The sequence below is a fragment of the Amblyomma maculatum genome, chromosome 1 (genome assembly GCF_055883805.1).
Source record: "Amblyomma maculatum isolate TAMU_Amacu chromosome 1, ASM5588380v1, whole genome shotgun sequence".
NCBI classification, from domain to species: Eukaryota; Metazoa; Arthropoda; class Arachnida; order Ixodida; family Ixodidae; genus Amblyomma; species Amblyomma maculatum.
This window is the reverse complement of record NC_139344.1, coordinates 226,233,401-226,257,235: the sequence shown is the minus strand read 5'-3', so window position 1 is coordinate 226,257,235 and position 23,835 is coordinate 226,233,401. Positions and strand designations below refer to the sequence as shown.

At 41.6% G+C, this 23,835-nt stretch overlaps 2 protein-coding genes across 3 annotated transcripts in view; one reads left to right on the top strand and one right to left on the bottom strand.

Moving 5' to 3' along the window:
• sl (small wing phospholipase C gamma 1) overlaps positions 1–20,117 on the top strand; it is an 88,911-nt gene extending 68,794 nt beyond the window's left edge. The window contains exon 32 of the mRNA XM_084590445.1: positions 15,553–20,117. Coding sequence (XP_084446571.1) covers positions 15,553–15,583 — 31 coding nt within the window. The 3' untranslated portion in view covers positions 15,584–20,117. The remainder of the gene's footprint in view (positions 1–15,552) is intronic.
• A 2,143-nt stretch (positions 20,118–22,260) lies between these two features.
• On the bottom strand, positions 22,261–23,778 carry LOC146205769 (uncharacterized). 2 transcript variants are annotated; one of them, XM_084590444.1, is made up of 3 exons: positions 23,657–23,778; positions 23,358–23,409; positions 22,261–23,260 (listed from the first exon to the last, which is right to left on the bottom strand). In XM_084590444.1, exons 1-3 carry the CDS (start codon positions 23,662–23,664, stop codon positions 22,652–22,654), a joined length of 669 nt encoding a protein of 222 aa, XP_084446570.1. In that variant the 5' UTR covers positions 23,665–23,778; the 3' UTR covers positions 22,261–22,651. The 2 variants fall into 2 exon arrangements, with proteins under 2 accessions (XP_084446570.1, XP_084446569.1); XM_084590443.1 differs by having other exon boundaries at positions 22,261–23,263; positions 23,657–23,777.
• Between the last annotated feature and the right edge of the window lie 57 nt (positions 23,779–23,835).

The following is a 23,835-nucleotide window of genomic DNA, read 5'->3' as shown; positions in this document are numbered from 1 at the left end:
CGTGCTGCTGTTGTTTGTCATCTTAGTTGTTTTCTTAATTTTCTAGTATATGCAAGACATGCAAGAGATTGTGCTGCCACCAAAATTAGTAATAAATAACTACTCAGTGTGTGGTACCTTTGTGCAATTTCGTGAAGCAACTTTGAGGTGCATCATGGGGAAATTTTCAAGAAGTACTGCATTTCAAAACTAGCTGTTTGTATAAATGAAATTTTACCTTATACTGAATCGTGCAGGAAAGACTGGTGGACAGAATAATTTCGAGGATGAAGTACTTCTCTCTTCGTTTCTGCACTATTAGCTGCAGTGGACCACCAACTTCCTTCAGCCTGTACTCTTCCAGTTTTACTTGCTGATTTTTATTCCTTTTTAATATTATATTCTTAACTTCACTTCTCATTTCTATTTTTCTAGACATTATCATTGTGGGCATTTCAACATGCATCTTTTATGGCTAAAAGCTATTGCATTAAGAAGTCTTTTAAGCCTGTTGCACATGTAAGCAAAAATGCATGTGACTCTTAACACTGCTACGCAAAAAGCCTGTTTCGAGTGGCCGTGGTGTCTTGAGCAGCCAGAGAACAAGGTTCCAACACGTTGTAAATTCTTTGCTGGGCCGTTGATGCTTGTCAGAAGAGTTCGCTAAATGGCTTGCACTAGGCTTAACACTAGTTAGTTTGTATGGGCAGCATTTAATGAGATTTGTAGTGCATTTATTAAGCTTAGTCAAAAATGATGCATTGGTCAAACTGGCGCTCACATCCACCGCACAATGGGTACCTCGGTGCATGTAAATGGCTCAGGGTTGTTTCAGTAGGTCACACCTGCTCTAAAGTGATGGGTTCTCTTTTAGTGCATGAGTAGATTGTCTTGGAAATTACTTTTACCTAATAACTTGCAGAGTCTAATCCAGCTAATGTGAAAGCACCATTCATGTTTCATGATGTGTATATTTGTGTGTGTGTGTGCGTGTGCGTGCGTGTGTGTGTGTGTGTGTGTGTGTGCACGCGCGTGTGTGTGTGTGTGTGTGTGTGTGTGTGTGTGTGTGTGTGTGTGTGTGTGTGTGTGTGTGTGTGTGTGTGTGTGTGTGTGTGTGTGCATGGTATTTATATTTGCTGGTAAATTTGTTGATGTGCCAAGACAAATTGCAAGGTTGTTGTTTCTCTATACTTCTCAGTTTTCATTCATGTCTTTCTCTTTCTCTCTCCTTTCCGAAGGACCACATTCACTGCACTTTAATGACATCGATGCCAAAGGTTCGTGGCCTGTTGTGGTGCTCAAAATATTTTTGTGTCTCTTGGTTGCATTTGTGTAACCAATATGTCATTTTTCTTCAGCACATATATGTTCAGATGTGACAATACCTACAAAAATGGCTATGGTTAACTCTGGTAGCAAGGAAAAAGCAAAATTAACTCTAAGAAGAAGATTAGCCCAGTATCTCACTAAGGTAAGGAAGGTGGGGCAGGTTAAATTCGTCAAAAGCTTCAAAATAATTTTGACACTTCAGTGACTATTTACCTTTCCAAGAGTCTGAGTCTTGCAGCTCTGCTTCCTGGGGTTACAAAGTTCGCACGAACACGTACTGTGGCGCAAAACTTTGAAGGGGGTGAGCTTGCTGTTTCTGCTAGTATTAGTGGTGTCAGGGTGTGTGTCTCTCGTCAGCAGTAATAAGGTGTGCATAAAATTTAAAGGCATCTGAATCAGAAGTTGCCATTTATGCTAGGTTGCACAAAACTCCCGTGTATGCCAACAAAAGAGGGCAATGCTCTGCACATTGTTGGTTGAAGGAGAAAACACATTAATAGGCACACAATTAGTATTGCTTGGATATTGCTGTCATTTCTTTTCTTCTTGCATGAGCCCCGCCGGGGTGGTGCAGTGGTAAGACGCCCGACTACTGTGCCGGAGTACCCGGGTTCGATCCCGGCCTCGGCGGCTGCGTTTCGATGGAGGCGAAACGGAGCGGCGTCCGTGTGCTGTACGATGTCAGTGCACGTTAAAGAACCCCAGGTGGTCGAAATTTCCGGAGTCCTCCACTACGGCGTCTCTCATAGCCTTAGTCGCTTTGGGACGTTAAACCCCACAAACCAAACCAAACCTAAAAAGCAATGAATAAGATTGGTTTATCATCATTCCACCTGAGCAAGAGCACTGCACATGTGCTTCAAGGGGAAACTTATGCGCTGTTGTTGACAGCCATATTGTATAAGTAAAAGCAGCTTAATATAATTAGCAAAGCATCAAAATTTTTGCCACTTTTGTTACTTGATTTGGAAGAAGGTGTTCAGCTAGAATTTGCCTAGTACTAAGCAAATCGTCTGATATGGCTGTTTTAATGGCTTTGTCTCTTATTTTTTTCTTTTACAAGTTTTTGTGGACAGTAAAGGAATGGCTAGAAATCTAGATATTTGAAAGCTTGAACGTCATATTTGTACTCGCTATGCTTGATTAGCAAGCCTACATTTGACCATTACTATGATGTACTGAGGCTGGCCCAACAGCATTTACGTTCTGAGATAGCGCAAAATGTGGACAGGAGCACAAGACGAGGTGACACAAATAGCGCTAACTTTCAACGCTTATTTTGAAAAAAAAAACAGACAGCTTCTTATACCCTTATACCTCAGGATGGAAAACCAACAAGCCCAAGCTTCTATTCTAGCATTTGGGTGCAACACAACCACATGGCCATATTCGTTTCTTTTTTCAGTTTATCCCACTCTTAGATTGAATAGCGACCAAAATTTCAGAGCAACAATGTCTTTTTCACTTGGTGCCTACTTCAGTACTCATATTTTGAAACAAAATTGTGCCGATGTATTTGCAGTTGGACAATTATGAAATATAGGAAATATTGCTACATATATGCTTCATTATGAAATATAACTGGATGTGATGCACAGTGTTGCAGTGCTGCCACATTGTCTTTCTCGTCACACCAGGAATATTGGTTAGTGGGGTCCTGAGAACACTTCTAATAATGCAGTAGTGGAACTGCAATACCATTTGCACCAAACGGCTTCAAATGTAAAATTCTGCTTTGGTGTTTTTTGCTCACTTTTGAACCACGCCTATGCCAAAACCTCTTAAAAAATTTTGGTGAGAGTGAAACTGAAGCTAGCACTTACAAGTGTTGGCTGCATACTTGGGAACAGAATCTGCTATTCATTTTCAGTTGTACCACTTGTTTTTGTTTTAAGTACCAAATAAAGCTTCAAATTTCGGAGATTTTCCTGCTCCCCAGAACACTTGTTGTAGAATTGTAGGGCTTCTAAACAGCTCTCATTATCAGCTTGACATGCACGATCGTCGGCACATGGCAAAAGCACGCGACGTAGCTGTAGGCCATACATGAAAGAAATTATAATTGATTGCCATTGTGATAACTGCTGTGCTTGTGGATTGGAAAACGGAAGTTCAGTGCCCCACGGCGCGTCATTGTGTCGTCCCATGACTAATATGACAGTTGGCCGTGAATGCAGTGAACGGGCTTACTGTGAACAGGTGCCAGTACTCCTGCCTTTTTCAATTTTCATGGTGCATGGCAAGTGTGGAAGTGGGCGTAGCCGCAGCACGTGAACACTCCAGTGGCCATTCGTAGTAGCTGCTTTAATCTTGCACAATTTTTGTCTTTTAGAATGTTTGTTAGGCCATATCAGATAAGAAAAATCAGAAGTTTTGAATAGGTGACTAGGAGCTAGGCCACGCTGGTCTATCCCGCAGAGCACAGAGCGCACACATTCTCGTGCGGTATAGTTTCGTTTTCGCACGTTTAGTTGTGTATGTCCGGTTCACTTCAGAGATGCGGTTGCAACAGCACGGACAAATTACACACCATGTGTAAGCATGTGGAGCATCATTTGAAAATTTTGTGAGGGTTTCTGAAATTGAAGCTGTCTGGCATTCTGTGTAAGCATGCTTCAAAAACTCTTTTGACATAACCGCCACGTGACTGAATTAAAGCATCACAAAAATTTTCATGCACAATTTTAATGAATAGCCAACGCTAAAGGCTCAGATCAGTAAGCTGATGTGCCGAGAAGAAAGTGTTTTTTCTATAATCACTCCGTTGTTTACCGTACAAATGTCGTCGCATTTACAAATCCATCGCAGGGCCGAGTACAACAGAGCCAATATGGGAGCGCTAAACACACTGCATCTCCCTGAGTAAGCGCATTTGGGCGTAACTCCTTTGCAAGCACTGCTGTCCATGTGATGTGAAGGAATGTTTGAGGGGTTGTGCTGCTCGCATTTATGCCTGAGTTATCATGTCTCATACATTTCACGAGCTAATTTTTTTCATCTTACCAATGATGCATATCTTTATGCCTTTTCAGAACAGTTAGAGAAGCAATACTAACCTGGAAGATTAGTTTCAAGGATATGATTGTTGCATTTTGTACAGATAAAGTAGAACCTCTTTATAGTAAAGTCATTGGGACCAGCAAAAATCTTTACTATATCAGTTGTTGGTGATGACATGGTCCTAAGATGCTGCCTGGTAGTTAAATGGGCACTTACTAAACACATCTTGTTGCTTAATGACAAAAAAACAAACAAAAAAAAAAACGCTCTGCAATACTTTACACCTCTGTTATGATCTCTTAGTGCAATATTTTTCAGTTAGAAATTTTTACATCTTGTGAAAGTACCTCTTAAGCATGAGGACAACATGGCTAGGAATAGAACCAAGTTTGATTTCATGTGAAAATCAAAGCCTTGCATGAACACTGTGTCACTTTTTGCTGTTCCTGTCTTTTAAAAGGCAAAAAATGATAAATGCGCGTGGCAATCAAGTGCTGCAAGACCGCACACGCTGCACCTCCACTACCTCATGCTTCATGCTGCACAGTGCTGTGAATGTTTGCCCGTTTCTTCCCCTTCCCAATTCTTTGCTGCACTTTACTACACACCGCACCGCCTCCTTTTTATGTTTGTAGACAGCTTTACTTTTTTTTTTTTTTTCTTATGCGCTGCATACTTCCCCTCATGGCTTCGAAGCCTCCGTAAAGTAGGCTTCTCCTGAATGCTATTAAGCCTGGTGGTAAAGCCACCTAAAAGAACACTCGGTGTTATTTTTCTGTTTTCAAATGCAAAGAATTTTTGCCTGCCTCACGATTCTAGGCAGTGCGCGGGCGGCGGTGTCATATCGTGGGAGTCGTCGCAGCGGCCAGGCGCACTTTACTATAACCGATTTTACCAAAAATGTCTTTACTATAAAGGAAGGGGGGGGGGGGGGGGGGGGGAATGTACAGTTGTCTATGGAAGATGAACTGGGACTTCAGTTTCACTTTACTATATCAGAGTTCTTACTGTATCCGAGTTTACTATAGCGGGGTTCTACTATATGCTTTTTGTACAGATAGTGCTATGGTGATAAAACTTGGATACAGGCAGAGGTGGGCAACCTCGTGAGGTTTCACTCTAACCTCATAAGGTTGCCACAAATCAAACCTGCCATTTCGGCACCTGCAGTAACAGAACGACGTTTCTCAATCCGCTGCACAACTGTAGACTTCATGGGGAATATTGATATAGCATTGAACTGAGGTGGGCAACTTCACGAGGGTGCCAACCTCTGTGTATAGGCATAGTGATTTTTTGTTTTACTGCAATCATAGTGAAAATTTAAACTTGCTATCTCAAAAATTTCGCTACTACTCCCCTTTTTATGTGCTCCAAAAGTAAAATTTTTTGTTATGCAAATCATTTTCTTCTGTTACTTCAGCTGCTATTTGGAGCCTGTTGTTAGTTCCACCAACGATCATGTTACTTTAGTGGGAGCAAGATTGTAGTTTAAAAAAGATGCGTTTGCATTGCACCATTTTTTGGTATTCCTGTTCAGTCAGGTCTATTATTTCATGAGGATCTATATATCTGTGCTGTGACTATCCAGTAAATCAAGAAGTTTCAGAGCTCCAAGGGTGCCCTGGCTGCGTCAGATACAAGGTGGCAACAAAAATCAGTGGCATGTTCTCACTGCCTTGTCTGTTCTGTTACTGTTTGAAGTGAGCACTAATTTCCTTTCGGTGTAAGTGCTGATGCATCCAGCTGTAGCACCTCGCTTGGCACACTTACAGATGCAACCAGTGAAGACACCACTAAGCTATGCACAGTGGTCGCCAGATTACTTCTCATTTGTTGAATTCATGGCTGATGGCTTATAGTTTATTTTCATAGCAGCAGTGTGTCTTATCTCAAAACTACATGAGATGATTTGGTCGCTGTGTGTTCAGAATCCGTTCAGCTCGCAGTCATAAAAAAAATTGGTTTTGGAGACGAGCATTCTGGTTTTGTCACATGATAGCCTGAAGCTTTGTCAGTGGATGATTTTACCTGTGCCTCATTAATGATGGGTATCTTTATTTCAGTAAAGTAGGCTGATATTCATACGCTTGAACCTTGCATAGTGTTATACAAAGGATCCATGAAAGGCAGCGTTTTGTAAAATTTTCAAAAAACAGATGCTGACCAGTAAAATGAAATTTGATGGTGATGTTTCGGCGTCCAGAACTGGGGCCTTGTTCATCCGGTGAAAAAGGCCTCCGATCTGGTTGCCGAAATGTCAACATCAAATTTTATTTTACTAGTCACCGTCTGTTTTTTGGAATGTATCCCCTTTGCCAGACAGGATTCGTCATGCTTCTCAACTTTTTTTGTAAAGCAATGGCATTCCCTGGCTCATCTCAGAATTCAAATGCTGACTGCACTCATCCTGTAAGACATTAACAGGCCGCAGAGCGCTTTTGGTACATCTTGACACCTCACTGATCACATTTGCCCATGTCAGATAATGATGGTTCTTTTTTTTCTTTTTTTTTTCTGTGGGTGTACAAGTGACATTAAAAACACAGGCACTAGCTCAGCTGTAATTTTGAAGTAAAAGCTTCACTACGCTAGGTACAGCCATGGTCGCCGGGGCCAGCAATTCGACCCTCAAGTGACCTTGATCTAATTAAGTGTTGGTCTACAATTCCATGATAACCACTCAAAAGTATACTGTGCCTTCCTTTCCTCTTAAATGGAGAGGCAGCCCTGTGTTGTGTAATGTCAGTGCACGGTAAAGGCCCCCAGGTGGTCAAAATTACTCCACAGCCCTCCACTACGGGACCTCGTTCACTCCCACCTTTCTCCCTTCATTCAAGTCTGTGTAAATACTGCACCTTTTCTTTCTTTCTTTCTCGTAAACCAGTGTACAATTTACAAGAAAAAATATAAAAACGTGACCTTGACCTGATTAGGTGTAGGTGCCCATCATTCTGTGATGTCCACTCAAAAGTACCTATAAGGCACCTTCCCTTCCCTGAAACCTAACTTTAAGAAAAATTATGAAAAACTGTAGATTGAAAAGGCGGTGTTGCAGGGGCTATTCGCTCGATCACTAGTTTCAAACCGTGCTTAAACCACCACAGTTTTTTATGCACATACTTAAAATACATGAGCCACCAATCCAGATGCAGGCATATGGAAAACAAATCACCATAATTATTCAATGCTTACCATATAGACAGTGGGTGAACAACATGAGGAATGCTAGGCATGATATTTCATGCATATGGAGAAATTGCTAAAGCTGATATTCTACATAAAAACCCTGTTTACAAAAGAAATGAGCTCGTGCCACACATCGGTATAACAATGTGGATAGTTTGCATCATTTGAATTACCTACATGTTTTGGCTAAAAAAAAACGTGTTAAAGTATGAGGTGAAAAACAATTCAAGGGCATAGAAAGTTTTCCAGACAGTAGGAATGTATTTCAGTGACAAATCTTCCTATGAGCATGTCCGTTGGTGACTTGGAGAAAAAAAAAAAGTGCTGGCTACAACTGCTAAAGACATACGTTATGCCTGTGGGGTATAGGATTGTAAATGTCTTCGATATAATCAGATATTGGCACCAGTATATGTGCTCAGCTGCACATGTTAAAATGATGCTGAGGTGAGGTGGAAGTAAACATTGAAAAGCTGATAAGTTTGAGGGGCAAGGTGGCCTGTGTGGTTGAATTGAGGAAGGGATCTCCAGCCATGATGGTGCTTGCAGGCACTACTGTACTGAAAAAGGCTTCGTTTTCTTCAGCCTAGGCAGCTGGATTTTTCTGTCATAATGGCTTAGCAACTGTGAAATTTTGCTTCTTACAGCATCGTTGCATTTCCTTCGCCAGTACGGTCGGTATGCCAAAGTGGTGAGCTTTCGTTGTATGCCAAGTGTTTGTGTTAATGTTAACCTAAAGAGCTCCGCTATCAGTTCTCAATAGACAGGACGCGATATTGAAATGCAAAGATTTTCAGTCGAGCTTATAAATGAGTAGGCGCTAGAAAACTCGCCCTCGAAAAATGCATGCTTCCCGCCAGCCAAAAAGTCCTTCCAAGAAAAAAAAAATGCCATCAGGAAACTGACTAGTCATTGGCTTAATTGCAAAGCTACTTTGTGTTTGAGGCCTGTGGAATTGCTATGTGTATTTTAACCTTTGTTCATTAGTGAAGAATGTAGTGCCCACCTTTATAACATAGCATGGTTTCACTTGGTTCATTTGCTTTTTTTGTTTTGTCACAGCTTATCCTGCATGCCCATGAATGTTCATTGCAGAGGGAGCATTTTAATCCACTGCTTGTGCGTTACGTCCAGCAATGCTATTGCAGTAATGAAGTTTTAGCAGAGTGCAAAGTGCCATCGCAGTCTGTCATACCTAGGCAACGTGTGTTGGTACACACCCACCACAACAGCGGATAAGAGCTGCATGAAAGACTTGACTTTGCTTTACAGCCTCAACAAGGGAAAATGGTTTGGTTTGGTTTGTAGGGTTTAATGTCCCAAAGCAACACATGCTATGAGAGACGCCGTAGTTCATGGAGGGCTCCGGAAATTTCAAGTACCTGGAGCCTGCACTGACATCACACAGAACACGAACATCTTACTTTTGGCCCCCATTTGAAAGCAGCCGCTGCGGTCAGGATTCGATCTACTGAGCCATCACTGCAGGGGGGCTTATGGAGGCCAGTCACCCTGTCTGCAGGAGAAGCCATATCTGGAAAGGGCATGGCCTAGAAGAGTGCCAAAATTTTTTGGTTACTACTTGGTTACGACAACTCAGGGTTCGTTATAGATAAGTCCTTGTGAGTATACTAGAAACTCGATTTAACAAAACTAAATTTAACAAAGATACCTTGATTCAACATCAGATGCCCATAAGGTCTAGTGCTTTGACTATCTCAAAATAACGAAGCCGATTTCATGATCTGTCCCAGTTTAATTAACATAATGAAAGTCTATCTATGGTCTGTTCTTTAGAGAATGCCCCAAAATTAATTGATCTCAAACCAATGGTAACATTGCGAAACAACTTTTTCCATCTTTTACCAAACTATGCAGCGCAAAACATAATAGCAACTCCCTTCAACTTAGTTAAATAGAGTTTTAACTGTATAGTTAGTCAGGCTAGTTAATTTCTATTCATCTTCACTAGGAGTGCAGCACCTGTTAAAGCAATCCATCATCAGCTTATCATATGAGCGTATCAGTGTAGGTTATAACATGTTTCTGAAGAGCTACTGATGCCTTACTTACACAAGTGCTGTTTTTCACAATATGATACACTTCGAATGTTTTGCTGATTGCCTGGTCATGGTGCTTAATCCTTTGTATGTCACAAGCAGCCTCGTGTGCACACAAATGGTAGTATTGAACTCAGAATAGCTCTGGAAACTGAATGATGCCACTTTCAAGCCACTTGGACAGCCAACTGGCTTTCTGGAAGGAAAGGGTTAAAGATTGGTACCAATAACTTTGTAAAAAGACCTCAAATATAGTATACAGTATGTCTGTACCTCATTCTTAATGATGTATGAGAAAGCTTGCATTAGAATTGAAAGTTGCTTCGAGAAGCACTGTGAGGGATAGGATAGAAAGCTAAAAAGTATTTCAAATTAATTTTTTTTTTTTTTTTTGCCCCAAAGTGGTCTGTGTCGAACTGTACACCTCCACTTGTAAAAAGGCAAATAACATTAAACAGGCACCCTGCATCCTGTTAATGCAAAATAAAAATATGCGATGGTTTTTAGAACCCCTTCATAGTGAAGTCATTCGGACTGTCAAAAATCTTTACTAAATCAGTTGCTGGTGATGGTATGACCCTGAAGATACTGTCTGGTAATTAATCAGCTACTTGCTACGCACATCTTGTTGGTTAATAGACAAAATGCTGAAATACTTTCCGTCCTTTTCTTGTCTGTTTTTTTTTTTTTTTTTTTTTTCAGTTATTACATTTTATGTTATCACGTTTGCATCTTTTACATCTTGTGAAAGTACTGCTTTAGTGCGAATACAATGAGAGTTTGATTCCACTTGAATACCAAAGGCTTGCATGAACATGCCGTCGTCTTCCACGATCTGTTTCATTTTATAGGCAATAGTTTAGAAACGTGCTACAAAGTCGTATGTCAGAACCACACATGCTACATTGCCGCACCTCAACATTTTGCTGCTACTGCTTTGTGCTTCGTTCTTTTCCTCCCATCCGTGCTTCTCACTGCACTTTTACTATCTTTTACTTTTCCTTTTTTCATGCACGCCATATGCTTTGTTTCACGGCTCCAAGGCCCTCTTAAAGCTAGCTGCTTTTCAAAGCTTTTAAGCCTGGTGGTTAAGTCATTAAAAAAAAAATGTATCGTTGCTTGTTTGCCTCCAAAAAAGAAAATAGTCTCGCGACCCTAGGTTGTGCTTGTGCCGCGATGTCATTCCATGGAAAGTATGTTGTTGCATGAAACCACTGAATGAAAAGGGTTCTACTTAAGTTGAGGACAATGCAGAGAGAGGGGGCGCTGTGTGTAAGAGGTGCGCATGAGCGCTGAGCAGACAGCTGGGTGAACTGCCTCCGTCACCGCTAGTTCTTCAGACCCCGAAGGCGCGCAACAATAAATTGAGTCGCTTTATCTTCCACACGCTTGTCTAAATGTATTAAACCGATTCTGGGCATGAATGAACTAGTTCCGTATAAAAGCAGCTGTCATCGGGGAACTTATGTAATGTGGCGAGACACATACATCCGAGGCCTCTCTTCTCCCACAGAAATGGCTTGGGGAGAATCAGGTGTTTCAAAAAAACTTCGCCGTCATAATTTCAATCTGCAAGCAATCCAAGATTATGCCATGACTATGCGGGATTGTGTTTAAAACTGCTTTTCTAGTGTCGAGCCAGATACAGATTGCCGATAAACTGACAAGCAACAGTAAGAAATTTCCTGAACATATTCGGTACTTTATTTCTCAGACGTTAACGAGATGTCCAATAATGAATGTCTAATGTATATTAATGATCACATAGATGTTTATTATCGGATGCGCCGGTTTATGCGGGCTAGACTGCGGTCCCCCATCGACGCTCGTGTGACTGAAAAACCAATGAAGTGTGTTTTAGGCTAGGCTAACATACTTTAATTGTTTGCACCACACATAAATATAGATATGTGAAGATTGCTTGAAAACTGAATTATGTCCGGGGCTGTTGAATACTTATTTGAATGAGGGCAGATACATATGAACAGGCAGTTGTATAAAAAAATACGAAACAGGTTAGCGAGAGGTCATACAAATGCACGAAAGCACTCAGCGGACGACTTAAAAAACCAGCAGGGTAAAGAATTCGCGACTTAAGTTAATATAAATAAATAGATCGCGATTATGGTACCAACATATGAAATGCTACAATGACACTGAACTACGAGCACGTGTATGGATTAAGCTGCTACATTTGAAAGCTCACAAGACGCGGACAAAGTCATTAAACAGAGTCCTCAAGCACGATTATTTGCACCTCCTCACCTTCAGGTGCTTTATTTACTCAACTTTAGAGCTCTGCTCTTGGTTTAGTTACTTCACATCAAGATAGAATCGCATCTTAGACGTAGAACTTTACTACGCGAAGCGTCATTTCTCCATCATGGGTAGGACATCTAGGCTCAGGAACCTCTGCGCTTTGAAAAAACATCGCAAAACGTGGATGCTGCTTTCATTAATCATAATTCAACTAAAAAAAAAAAAGAAAATGTGACTCTTCCAGCGTGTTTACGAGCTTTGCAAGCTCTGCAGTCTGATAAAGAAGACCTCTGTGGTCTAAGTTTGAGATGAATTCATTTTCTTTTTGTGTGTGCATGATTTGCTCGAAATGAAATACACAGAACAAGTACTGCATTTTGATTTCTGCATGAACTTTCAAGCCACATATACTGCAATATAAGCTGCGACCTAGAACTGTGCCTATGGTGACGTACTTATGATCATCTGGAGGAAGGGCATTCAATATAGCCTCAACGTCCTCGAACCTTTCCTCGTGAACCAAGCGGTCAAGCTCATCAATCGAAAAGGGCACGCGGTGAGCAAAAAAAGAAAAAGAGAGGGTTCAGTAGGGGAGGGCCCAGGAGACGAATTGGAACTGTGACTGCGCTATCTGCAGACACGTGTTATCCTGCTTGACCAACCATCAACACCATATAATAGTGCGACAGAGAAGCAATGCAATGCAACGAAATTAACATAAGACATAAGCCGCACAAGCAGACGCCCTGAGCCTTTCCTCTGCGGTGCGCGTGCTTCTGATGCGCTCCTACGACTGACAGCGCCACCTACGCTTTTCATCGCTCCGGCAACCACCTCGCTCCCATTGGCGCGTGCCAAAGACTGCACACTTCTCAATTCTAGAACACTATAATAACTTTAAGAGATGAGAAGCATGCAGAGTGGGCCAGAGAAATAACTCGAGTTAATGACATTCTAGTGGAAATCGGGAAGAAATGGGCAAGGCATGTAGTGTAAAGAGAGGACAGCCAATGGTCGAAAAGGATTACAAATTGAATACCAAGAGAAGGAAAAGTGTAGCAGGGGGCAGCAGAAAGTCAGGCGAGTGGATGAGGTCAAGAAGTTTGCAGGGGTCAAATGGATGCTGCTAGCACAGGACCGGGTTTATTGGAGAAATATGGGAGAGGCCTTCGCCCTGCAGGGGGTATAGTCCGGCTGACGGTGATGATGGTGTCGCCGCAGCCAGACGCATTTTACTATAGGCACCCTACATCTGCCAGGCACCACCAGCATCGGTAATTGTGAAACTTCACATTCTAGATTACTATCAAGGTGCCCTAGCACTTTCTGAATTGTTAAAAAGAAGGCGAAGTTGTTTTGTCGTGATGTCTAGAAAAACAGCGTAAGGTTGATTTTCAAGTGATGCAGCTTTCTTGAGAGGTTTCTGTGCATTATGGTCTCCCTATAGCAGATGTTCAGCATATTGTAGTTAAAGAAGGTTACCTTTTCGTCAGTGGTGAAAATAATGTCCAGTGATTTTGCACGTCAGTTTGATTTATTAATATCACGGATGTGGGAAGAACATACCAACAGCGCTGCATTATCCGCAAACACACACGCAAATACTTGTCAAGTGACGATTGACTAAATTGAAAGGATTTAAAAGCTTAGTGTCTGAAAGAGTTGCTATCCTGTGGGCACACCGCAGCACACCAGCTTTCGTTATTTTAACGCGCACCTATAACAACTGTAGCACACAAGAAAACTTGAGACGCACTGAAAACCACAGTGGAGCGACCTTGGCGCAGAGCTAGATCTGTAGGATGCCTATAACCATTGCTTCATTAAAATTGTGTTTACTGTAAAAAATACATATATACAGTCGTCTATGGAAAGTGAACTGGGACTGCAGTTTCCCTTTACCTTATCTGAGTTCATTATAGTGGGGTTCTACTGTAGTTCGGTAGTTTTCAGAGTGCAAAAATACTGTATATAGGTGCACCATTGACCATTTGCTTTCTCTTGAAGGTTGTGGGAAAATATGTCCTGCTATCAGAATAAGAATTAAACAGTGTGGGCACTTCATGGAATGGCACAATACACATGCACTTAGTAATATAGTGTATGGCAGGATGGAAGGCAGGGGCACGTGGTAACTCTTGTTCCCATAACCATTTGCCCATGCAGTGGCCTGTTTGCACCTCACCGCTAATGAAGTTATGTGATGTTAGGAAGATAGTGAGAGACCGGAAAGCGTGGCGTGACGTGGTCCATAGGGTCACGAAGAGTCGGACACGACTGAACGACTAAACTGACTGACTGACTGACTGGCTAATAGGGAGCAAGAAATTCTTAACCAGGGTGTGGTCATTGAAGCTTTAAAAAATTTCTTAGTGTTAGCTGCTTGACCAATTCTGTGTTGTACAAAGTATGTTTATATCACTCAGTACAACCATGACACTAGCAGCTTTTACGGTAAACTGACATTTGTTTCAAGACAGGGTGCCCATTCCATTCTTGATACTTGTGCTTTACTTGATATTTTCAGAGAGGTCTAGCATAGAACAGAAGCAGTCACATGTCTCTTGGATGTTTTTAAAGCGAAAGCCCTGCTAGCCCCATTAGACAAAATTCCATTGGCAACCGTTGTTGCTGGGGCTGACCGATGGTCCCAAATTTTTATAGTAGCACAAAAGCCCATTGTCGAGCCACTGAATTGGTAAGGAGCACCCTGCCATAACTGGCGAATGGCCCTCTATTCCCACCCCAATGGGCCAGGAAGAGCTACCTCCTCTCATAGCCTCCGGCTTGCCATTTGCTTCTACAGCATAACTAGCAGAGCTCCATGCATCACCAATTTTTCATTCTTTCGTATCAAAGTTGTGACACAACCATTCATCTACAGCATTCTTGGCGATATCTCCTTGCATATAGGATCCAGCTGCTAGAAAATTGAACGCTAGCTTGTGACAGGGTGGCAACCAACATACCTAAACTCGCATGGAGACATTCATGCTTTCGCCTTCAGAACTTTTAGCAATAACCGCTACCAGGACAGTGTTGACATGTACAAGGCGGCCATTTTTTGTGCAGTTTTAGTTTGGTGCTTTTCTTTCCTATGGTAAGCAAATCTTAGAACTTATAGGCACCAAACCTTTCTTTAATGTGTATGTTCGTTGCGCATGCTTATTTGTGTGTGCGTTCACATGTAACACAAGGTTTGAAAGTGCAGCAATAACAGCAACATGCCTATTAGACGCTCGGCAAGTGCTGCCCTTCCAAAGCCCTTGTGCATGCTTGCATTCATGTGCTATGCATATGGGAGTGCAGACGGGCAGGCATGTGTCAACCCGTCTTTAATTCATTGTCACTGTGCCTTTGAGTGTGGTCCACAGAGGCTGGAATCAAGTTATTTTTTATACAAATTCTCTATTGCTACCATATTGTTACTGTTTCACTTGCCCATTGTAGTCCTCCTTCATTTTTATTTTAAATGTTATTCCTTGTTGGTGCTATGCAGACTAGGAATATGCTCATATGTTTAAAAGGTGCTCACCCCTTGGGACAATATTGTTACTGTTCCATGTGCCCACTATTCTCCTCATGCCTCTTTATTTACATTTTTCATTTAAATGTAATTTCTTGTTGAGAAAATCTTCAGGTATTGTGCTACTTGAGGGTGTAAAGTGACGGGCTTCTCAAGAACATAAATGATGGCTCAGAAGAATTTTTATATCCTTTCTTAATGTTGTTGCAGGTTGCAGCTGGAAGGATCTCAGCCAGTGTGATCTGCCCATCATATGCCTGTAGCACACATTCGGAGTTGACTGCCTGCCATTCAGAGCTTGCTGATAAGATTCTGTGTATTTACTTCGTTGAGCATGAATGTTGGTGTGATATTTTACACATCAATGCCTTTTAAAAGTAACTGTTTTAGAGTCGGTTATGTGTGCTACTCTTGCCAGCCACTCAGCACAGATATTTTGGAACTTTGCATCTTTCAAAAGCTATATGTATATACAAGCACTATTTTTAAAGTCAGAATGCATTAACAGTGTTAGTCTACATGAAGAGGAGGTCACCACATGAATATCCAATTTTGCTTATTGTTTTCCTGTAAGTGCTGTTCTCCTTGATACCAAATATTTTTTCCAGTGTTCCATTTTATACAAGATTTGTGTGACTGTGAAAGTTACCGGTGAATGTGCCAAGCTTTTTGTTGCGCATTTTGTCCATGCAAGTATGCAGCTGGTGGATATGCCCAAGGGCATCTACGCATTGCTTGAACAGCAATGCCTGCCAGGTGCAGAATGAAGTCTGCCTAATGACAGAAAAGGGTGCATGCGACCTTGTATGATTGCTGCTTCAGCTAGCACCAATCCTACTACTGCGACAGCTATGCTACATAAGTAAAATTCATGGCATGTGCAGTCCTTTCAGTGTGTAGTCAAGCAGAATGTAAGCATTTTTGAACCTGTATTTGATGTGCAGCTAGTTTGCTCTGTTTTATTGTGAAATGACTTAGCTTTGCTCTGTGTGACTGTCTTCTGGCAGCCTAGTTTTTTATGTGTCGTGAGCTCTTCAATGAAGCTACGTTATCAGACTCGTCATTTTTTAAACTCTCAATCAAGTTAGTCAAATCTACTCACTGAAATGGATCATAAGCCGATGGCATCAATTCTTCCATATTTAGGGAACAAACGGCCTTTTCTTGCCATTATGTGTCGAGTGCCATTCATAGCACAACTTGGACAGTCTTTCAGCATTTGCCTGTGGCCACATTAAAGAATCTTGGGCATGTGGCATGAGCTTCCATGTGAAGATTAACCTGTTATACCTTTAGTAACGAAAGTTTGGTGCTCCTGCCTGTTAACAGTTTGCTGCAGTTTTTTAGCAAACTTCAGGCTTTTAAAGACATAGTATGATAGTATGTGCATGTGCATATTTTGTATGGATTGTACTACATATAGGCCTCTCATATTTAAATATGTTAAAGTTAATAACCACGAAGCCTATTATTAGTATTTCATTCTGTATCAATGTTATGCATATTGGCTTCCTCCCAAATATCAAAATAGAAAGTTGCAATATTTGTTCCCCCTCAGAAATGATAAAATCTTAAAGACAAAGGCCTGCTCTATCACCAGCTGCCACTGTTTCCTTGATTAGTCATGAAGGAAATGTAACAAAGCTAATTTTCTTGTAGAAAGCACTACAGTTCACTATTACTACTACTTCACTGCAGAAGCATTATTGTCGGCCAGTGCAGCTTGTTTTTTTTTTTTTTTTTTATTTATTTATTTTTTTTTTTTCCCCTTTTTAACATGCAGTACTGCATTTAATTATTGCATTTGAATGTACTGTGAAAATAGTGTGTATGTTTCAGTCCAAGAGAAAACCTAATCAGCATTTACCTAGCTCATTGATGGCTGTGCCACTTCTGTTCAGCACTCCATCCTCATGCATTTTTATTTCTCATTAATGTACGAGGTCTGTCGGAAAAGTATCCAACTTTTAGCCGAGGAAAAAAAAACTGGCATAACTGGAGCACTGGAAACCTAATCACGCTCAAAGTAGTCTCCTTGGGACTCCACACACTTCTCCCAGCGGTGCTGCCCTTGTTGGAAGCATTCCGAGAAGGCCTCTTTCAGAATGGAGTTTAGCTCAGCTGTCGTTGCCGTAATGTTCTCTCTTGTCTGAAAATGCGCTCCTTTCAATGGCCTCTTAATTTTGGGAAACAGCCATAAGCCGCAGGGGGCCATATCAGGAGCGTAAGGAGCCTGTTGAACTACAGCAATCTGGTTTTTCGCCAAAAAAGTCTGAATCAAGTGCGCAGAATGTGCAGGAGCATTGTCGTGATGGGTGCGCCAATTTCCTGTTGACCACAACTCCGATCTCTTGCGCCGCACAGCATCACGTAGGCGACGGAGGACATCCCTGTAGTACTCATTGGTGGTTGACCCTGTAGTGAATACTTGTGGTGTACCACACCACGGGAGTCAAAGAAAGCAATCAGCATCACTTTGATGCTGCTGCGCACTTGGCGGGCTTTCTTTGGTCTTGGTGATGCGGAATGCTACCACTGTGACGATTGGGATTTGGTTTCTGGTTTGTACCCGTAAGACTCATCACAGTGATTATGGTGTTCATGAAGTCGGGGGGGTCACTCTTTGTGGAATCTAGCATGTCCTGTGAGACTTCAACACAAAGTTGCTTTTGCACCACCGTGAGCAGCTTCGGCACGAATTTTGCCGCAACTCTCTTCATGGCCAAATCTTCGGCGACAGTGGAATGTGCAGAAAAAGTGCTGATGCTTACCTCTTTCGCAATTTCTCAGATAGTCACACGACGGTCCCACATGACCACAGCATTCACTTCGGCATTGACCTGGGCCCGTATTCTGAGTTTGTGTCGTTATCGAAAGTGTCGCTATCTCCCCGACCTCGAGTCATCTGATTGGTGGAAACGCCGGAACATGATGTCACCTCTGTTCCACAGTGGCAACACCTGGTTCCGGCCGATCGGATGGCTCGAAGTCACGTGAGATAGCGACACTTCGATAATGACGCAAACTCGGAATACGGGCCCTGGTCATTTCAGCATGTTGATGGCTGACCGGAGCATGACTCGCTCTCCACCGATGTGCGACCGTCTTTGAACCGGTTGTACCACATCTATGTGCTGCTCATAGCATCACCGAAAGTCGTGCTATGTCACCGAAAGCCGTCTGAATCTTCCGAATGGTTTCCACTTGGCTGTTGCCTAGTTTCTGGCAAAATTAGATGCTCGTCGCTCTGCCATTCTCCTTGCAATAAAAACCGACAAGAGAACTGCGCACTACCTCACTCAAACACTGCGTCCCAGCGACCGACGCTATTGGCAGGCGGAAAAAAATTTCCGCATGCGCACAAAAGTTCAAAGTCAACTGATGCAAGCGCGCTTGTTTCATATCCATCAGGTGTTCGCAAAAAAAAAAATAAGGTGGGATACTTTTCTAACGCCTCGTATAATGATAAATTTACTAATAATCGTACTGATGACTTACCTTTTTTATTGGCTATCCTCTTCAATGATGTTTGAACTTGCCCCCACCTCCCCAACTCCTTTTTTTGCCTCCTGAAACTTGACCAAATGTGTAGAGTTATATACAATTTGGAAAAAGAACAGAGTGACTAACTGCTTAATGCTTGAAAATTATGTCAGCTAACGGTGTGCTGCAAGTGCAAAGCAAATGATGTTCCGGTTATTTATGTAGATCACTGTGGTCTGACAGCTTGCTGTTGATGTTTGTGAGGCAGTTCTGAGTTGCCTCATAGTTGTCTAGAGGTCACATAAACGATTGCAGAGGCCATGGAGATGAGCCATATGGTCACAGCTGTTTTTCATTGCGGTTTACTTTTTCACTTTCATAATGCTGCACTGTGTGACACATCAGCATGCAAAAAAATGTGTACACATTTTCAAATTTTCGAGCATGTGAAACAAATGGTTTAGTTAGCTTAATATTTGTGGCGAAGGTAGTTTGTGAGTTGATGTGCTGACATTCAAGCTTTGTACTTTGGGGCATTTTGGCGTGCAATCCAGTTTTACTAGAAATGCCTAAAGCTCTTTGTTTGTACAGTGTTACATTATGTCAAAGGAAATTGTATTTGTGACTTGTGTGGAGCAGCTAACTATATTGCAGGCTTCTGTTCATTGTCTGGCTGGTAAAGCTTGGCACTGTAGCCTTGCCTCCTTCTTGCTTCTTTTTTCAGCAGTTCGTTGGTGCACATAATGTTTGCTATGAATAGACGTTGGCATGCCTGCTAGGGTTGCGTGAATCATTTTGTCTGAAAGCTCTAATACAGAGTACTCTAGCATTGCACTGAATAGATGAAAAATTAGTGAAGTCTTAGTCCTACTGGTGTTTTGTTAGTGCAAAAACAATGTAAATGCCAAGATCATTCTAGAGCATTGTGAGCCCGTGTTGTTTGTATAAGCAAGGTAGTTTAAAATGTGCAATGCTTCAGGCATTTAACAAATACTGTAAATATAACTTATTTCATGAAAGAGTTCGACAGGTACTTATGTTCTCAACTGCATTTAATTAGATTGTGGTCTCTTGTAATTTGTGCATCAGTTCTATTCATGCAGCCCTGGTGGTTTCAGACATTTGTTGTAGTAACTAGGAGCTATGTCTCCATGCTTGCCTCTCGTCTGACCAGTCCTATTCCACTTAATTCTTCATTTGTGTCATCTGGAGTATTTATTTGCACTTGTTACTGCATGGCAAACGATTTCTATTATGTGGTACGATGTAATAAAATATTGTCTTGTGTCAAACTTTCATTTATATTATATATAGCATGGCGCTAGAGCTGTAATTGAATGCAGGAGCTTGTATTGTTTTAATTAGCACATGCTTACATGCTTTACAGCCATGTGATAATATTGAGGCTTTGCATTTTAGACTGCAGCTCAAGGCACAGGAGAAAAATTTATTTTATTGTAGTCACTGCACTTTTTTTTTAATGCGAAATCATATCTTGCCTCATGAGTGGCATAGACAGCGCCTGTCATAAAGCATGTCTGCACAAACTGCCACTTAAAAAAATTGTGTCACCGCCAGGAATCTAACCACATTCCTCCCGCTCCTCGGCAGAGCACGCAAATGACTATTCCACGCTCACTGCCTGAGAATTCTCCTTGCCTAGCGTAAGGATGCGAGAGGGCACTGAGAGAAAGAACAACAGTGCCAGTAAGAAATAAAAATGAAATAAATTTTAAAAACCTGTCCCAAAGTATAGGCTATGGAGGGCAATGAAAGTGTTCCAAAATCTGCACATGTTCAAAAAAAAAAATTAATCTCCCATTACACGTGTTGCCCCATCTAGCGAGGTAGACACAAAACAGCACAGCAGTCCCCTGCAGCTCTCGCCAGGGAGCAGCAAATAAGCCTTAAGCCTCAATTTACACTTAATTTATAGACTATTTTACGGAAGGATGAAGGGTGCTGCCATATTGGGGTGCTGGGCTGCTTCCATAGCAAAGGAAAGAGTTGACGATTACCCCCCTTAACAGCCCAGTCAAACTGGTTTCTCCAAGGGTCGTAAAATGGTCTTTAGTGCAAAACGCGTCGGAAGCAGCAAAGGCATAAAGAAACTAACATGCAGCTAAAAAAATCAGCAGCAGTAAGAAGAAACGCTTTTACAGTACTGCACCTAAGCACCTTGTGTGTGTGTGTGTGTGTGTGTGTGTGTGTTTTTCTTGGCATTTGCATTTTAATGCAACTGCAGTGATTTAGAAAAAAAAAAATTGGGAATTCAGATGCACTTCATTGTTTTTGTGTGCATCTATTTTTATTCAAATGCCAGTTAATTTTTTTAAATTTGTTGCACGACTAACTTGGGTCTATTCGATGTTCTAGCTAATTACTGAACCAATTATGTACTGTAGATCAGGACTCCTCATTTGTTAATTGTTAGTTGATTAGCTATTTGAACTCTATCTACAGTTTATCCTATGTTGAGTGTTTTGTTTGGCAAAAGCAAAGACAGCAGCAAATGAACTGTGCAGATACAACTACCTTCCTAAACACCGGTGGTCAGGAAGGTGCAGGGGTTAAGGTGCTAGACTACTGTGCCCTAGCACCGAGACTTTCCCATTGTTTGCATTCCGGTTTGAACAATCAGTAGGATACGTTTCAGTTTCACTAAGCACCTAGTGATACTCCCTACTAAGTGGCGTTGTGCATAATGCACAACACCACTTAAGCATTTCTAGGTGGAAGGCATTTTGCACTTTTGAGAAAAAAAAACGATGCAGTGGGACTAAGGGAATTAATACTGGTGCAATCAGAGTTACTTGTCCGATACTCGAACACATATAGTCCTTTCCTGCAACAACACTTTTGCATAAATTGTTCGTGGCCTCTACATTGCTCAGTAGTGTTATAAAAGTGCCTTGGAACCTGTGCCTTAGAACTGAAACAACCAAGAATAGTTTAAGTTGCAAGGTGCTAGTGTATATGCATGATTCTTTTTTTTATTATTATTATTCAAAAGACTTGCCATGTGGCATAGAATGAGGCTGTCCCTAACTAAATGCAAGTCACAAAGTCTATCTTCTTCAAGAAACCAGAGCAATCTGCGACAGATTTGCTATTGATGGTGCAGCTTTAAGCTTGAAGGCAAATTTTAGGAAGTAATGGTTATCCAGTAAATAAGTGAACTGTTGATTTCTGTATTCTATGCCTGCTTGTTTCATATGGCACTCAGTACTAAAGTGCATCCAAAAAGTACTGCAAAGATTCTACTACTACTCAAACCTGCCCTTCACGGCCAGTCAGTAGAGCCACAAGAATATATGACACTGACTGCACTGCACACATTTTGCCACATATATAATATAAATGAGAACAAATGCAACTTGTCACTTTAGTGTGGGCAAGATGATGCTTCACCAAGTGTAGTAATTACTATGCAAGTACATGTGAACAAACTTTAATGCCTGTGTTTAAGTAGTATTTCATGTTTTTGCATCAGTACAATGTATGCATCAACATAAATTTATACACAAAATGCACACTTTTTCTGACGTGTTTAATGGCGATGTTTACTACTTTCTGCCTGCTAGTTGCAAATGTGCTTTAAGGTGCAGATAAATTATTGTTGCACAACTACCAAGCTGTCAATCACACAAAATCTTTCTGCAGTTATTTTTATAGTGCAGCTTAGTGCACACACAGCTGCCCATCAAAGAAAAAAATGTAAGCAAGAGATACTGACCTAAAGCAGATGAAATTCAAATGTTTTTAATGATGACCTCATCCACACTATACAATAGCAGCTGGATGTACTAGCCAGTCTAGTGGTTGGCTAGCTCTCAAGCACATCAACATCATCAAAGCCAACCAAGACATTGTAAAAGGCCACAACATGAAAGTGGTCCTCAACTACTACATACCTCTGCCACCCATTTTTCACACGCAAATTACCAAAAAAACTCCTTATTGACAAATATTTGCTTTCAGGCAAAACCTCTAATGCTCCAGGTTTAAAACATTCTTTTCTTCGCAGTCCAGGCACTGCACTGTGGAAGACAAAACAAAACGTTTGTTTTGACTTGCTATAATAGATGCGTACTGGCATATGTCTTAACACATAAAGAGATGCAAGCATGTAAATGCCAGAGACGAATGCAAAAGCTCCCTTCTGAGCAGCTGATGGACTCCACATTGGCTTTTGGCTGTTAGCAGGCTCTGGCCACATGTTGAAATAAGTGGTAGCGCCATACAAAGCGTAGCCGGCTGCAATGCCTGTAGCTGTGATGCTAGCAAAAAGCATGTAATTTTTCAGGCCACTCGTGTACACAAGTTGGTCCTGAGCTGGATTTAGACCATCGTAACGGGCGTAAGCTTCAGGTGTTCTCGGTCGAAATAGTTTCCACGAAGTACTTGCTTCTCGCTTTGTGCCACGCAACACCGTCTGCTGCAAAATGACCCGAATGCACTAATCAGTACGCACTTTAACGTCAGTGACAGATCCAACGGTAAATACACTTGAAGCTATAATTCTGGCTTACGCAGAAGCTTGGCTTCAGTAGCGCAAATCTGCCCACGGCCGGGAAGTACCCTCTGAAACAAAAAAAAAAAAAAAAAAAAGAAGTAATTAAGTACTTAGCCATTGGTACAACACGATTTTCACACTCTCTGAAATGTCACAGCTCAGTTATTTCGCCACCCTAACGCCGGTGGCAACCTGCACTTATAATTATGGTCATGAAACAACTTGTAGAAACTGCAGCACTTAAAGCCTATCTTGCTTGAAATATCAGCGGGTGTTAGAAATTTTAACAACAGTCAATCTGGTATTGATTCGCACCTTAACATTCTTGATATATGATCATTAGCACATGCTCCAAACCATGCACGAGCACATTGAACTGACAATAGCCTGATCAGCCGCCGGATGCGCACGGACGGCGCGGATTGAATTGGATTGGATTTAATGCGATATCTTCTGGTCTTTGGCATACTCTTTGACACCCTACTCTTTGCTTT